The following is a 2383-nucleotide window of genomic DNA, read 5'->3' as shown; positions in this document are numbered from 1 at the left end:
TTTCTCTCTTTTAGCAAGCTAAACACATTTATTAAAGGAATAGAAGGGTGTAACTTCTGGTCTTTGTTGCTTCTTTTAATGATATTTCTCTATGAGACAGTAGACTTCTGAATGGAATGAAATACCCTGATAGGGATCAGTTAACTAAAAGATACAGTAAGACTAAAATGAATTTTCTACACTGCTCTCCAGAGAACTTCATAGTACTTGTTTTCAAGTTGAGCATTAAAGAAATATTTTTCATACATTACTACTTGGAGTATTTCAGAGCCATCCAACAGAATTTATACTCATGTAGTAATGGAAATCAGACATAACTGAGAAACTAGGATCCAAAAAATAATTTTTTTTTCCTGCTCTCCATGAAGTAGAATGGTATGACTCCTAAAGGCCAGCAAAACCTGGGGCCTTAATGGAGCTGCCTATAAAAAGAAGAGCAGCTGATAAACCTAGAAGACAGGACACATTCCAGATATGAGCACAGCACTTCTTCCAGGTAAGGACGGTTCTGACCACTGTCCACATGTGAACACAGACCACATTTAAAATATCAAACAAAAACCATGCTACGTGGTCCACCAAGAACACAGAGTTTATAGTGAAATTTATTGTTCTGCTTCCTAAATACAATAAACTACAAGGTACATACAGTATAAAACGAGAACAGCCACAAAGCAAAGGTGATAAACATTCTGTGACAGTACAGTGGAGGTAACGTCTGTCTAGTCCTTCCACTTTAATCCCACAAACAGCAGCTAAAACTACTTGCCCTCCCCCTCCCTCCCCACAAAAAATATTAAAAAGTAAACTGTCTCTCTCACTTAGGAGCAGTGGGATTTGTTGTTTTTTTTTTTTTTGAGGGCACTGGTTATCTGCCAATATGTCAAGACAATTGCTGAAACTAAATTAACAATGAAAAACTGTGAAGGTGGGAGTGACATGACCCATGCAAGATGTTCATGACACCTTGGTTCACTTCTCCATGGAGCAAATGGCCTGTAAAGAAAGGAAAAGTTTGTTACACTGAGTAAAACAGCCATTAACATGGTCAGAGTTAAGATATAGTAAGGAAGACCTGAACTAGACAGGACTAGGCACACAGCTAAACTATCTTTTAATGAAAACATGATCTTTCTGTTAATAAGATTTGGTGATTGATAGCTGACAATCTTTCCCCTTTTATTTTTAGATGCTGTACAGGGCTCCAAACAAGGCTCCAAATCAAAATATTGTCTGAGATAATTCAACAATGACATGAACTGCAACCTCAACTCTTAAAAAACCCTAAAAACCACCAAGGCTATAAACATGGAGGAAGACTGAATACTTACCTTAAAGGCACAAAATTCCATTTAACCACTTTTTCATATATACTTGGTGCGGTTGAGGGCTCTCTCAGCAAGATGACCACTTTCATCTGTTATCTTCTCCCAATCTGTCTGTCCAACAACAAAGCCAATGGCCCTTTTCCTGTCTGCATCTTTTTTTTCTTCTAGGTCTGCCCACCGCACCTATGGAGAACATACTATCAGTAGGATAATCTCTTAAAAAATTCTTGAGAGAAGTCTAGACTTTCCACTGCAGAAAAGAGTACAAGAATTCTAAGTTGTACTCATTTTAATTCAAAAAGGTAAGTATTAATTTGTTTTCTGATGGGTAAAGATGGAAACTACACCAGCTACATAATTTTTATTTGAATATCCCAGGTCTTCCCCAGAGTAGAAGAAAGGTACAGATGATGAGCCTTTTCCATTTCAAGGCTATAATTTTGCGAACTGAAGTGCAATTACTCCAATTATTTCTCTGTTCACAGCAACGCTTTCTGCAGGAAGAACTATCGAAGATTCATTTAGTGTCTTCATTTTCTGTACAACTTGTCTTTAAATTGTACAATGGAAACATCTGGAAGGTGACTATGAAACCACAGAAAGACAGCATTAGAACAACTCAGCAGCAAATGAGGGACAGTTTTCTCCTCGGTCTTCTGTGATACATTTCTACTTAAATCTTCACACTATTTCCATACACTAAATAACTTTCTCATGCACTTGTTATCTCCCATCTTTACAGCTGCAGACATCTCCTCTATGACTTCTGATGGTCATGCGGGCCACTTGCATTCATCCTGTTCAAACACATACAGTCACTCCAGTTACAAACACAGACAGCAATGGGAGGAAGTACAACACAGAGGAGAATGCAAGGGAGGTGATGATGAAAGGCTACAGCCCAGAAACTCAGATGGAACACACCGTTGCAGGACAAGAAAAAAACAGTAAGTGAAGAAACTTATCCCTGACATGCTAAATGACTAGTCCTATTCAGGCTTATTTGTTACTTGGGGACATAGCCTTACCACCTTTCTGCCAGCATCCCCCTATTC

The 2383-nt window shown here is 38.3% G+C and overlaps 1 protein-coding gene across 1 annotated transcript in view; it reads right to left on the bottom strand.

Moving 5' to 3' along the window:
• Nucleotides 1–587: 587 nt before the first annotated feature.
• YLPM1 (YLP motif containing 1) overlaps nucleotides 588–2383 on the bottom strand; it is a gene marked incomplete at its 5' end in the record, with an annotated part of 23197 nt that continues 21401 nt past the window's right edge. The window contains 2 exons of the mRNA XM_008941460.1: nucleotides 588–996; nucleotides 1332–1511. Of these exons, the coding sequence (XP_008939708.1) occupies nucleotides 1365–1511 (147 nt within the window). The remainder of the gene's footprint in view (nucleotides 997–1331; nucleotides 1512–2383) is intronic.

Source organism: Merops nubicus, unplaced genomic scaffold (assembly GCF_000691845.1).
Source record: "Merops nubicus isolate BGI_N331 unplaced genomic scaffold, ASM69184v1 scaffold26825, whole genome shotgun sequence".
Lineage (NCBI taxonomy): Eukaryota > Metazoa > Chordata > Aves > Coraciiformes > Meropidae > Merops > Merops nubicus.
The sequence above is the reverse complement of the archived record's forward strand: the minus strand, read 5'-3'. Positions and strand labels throughout refer to the sequence as shown.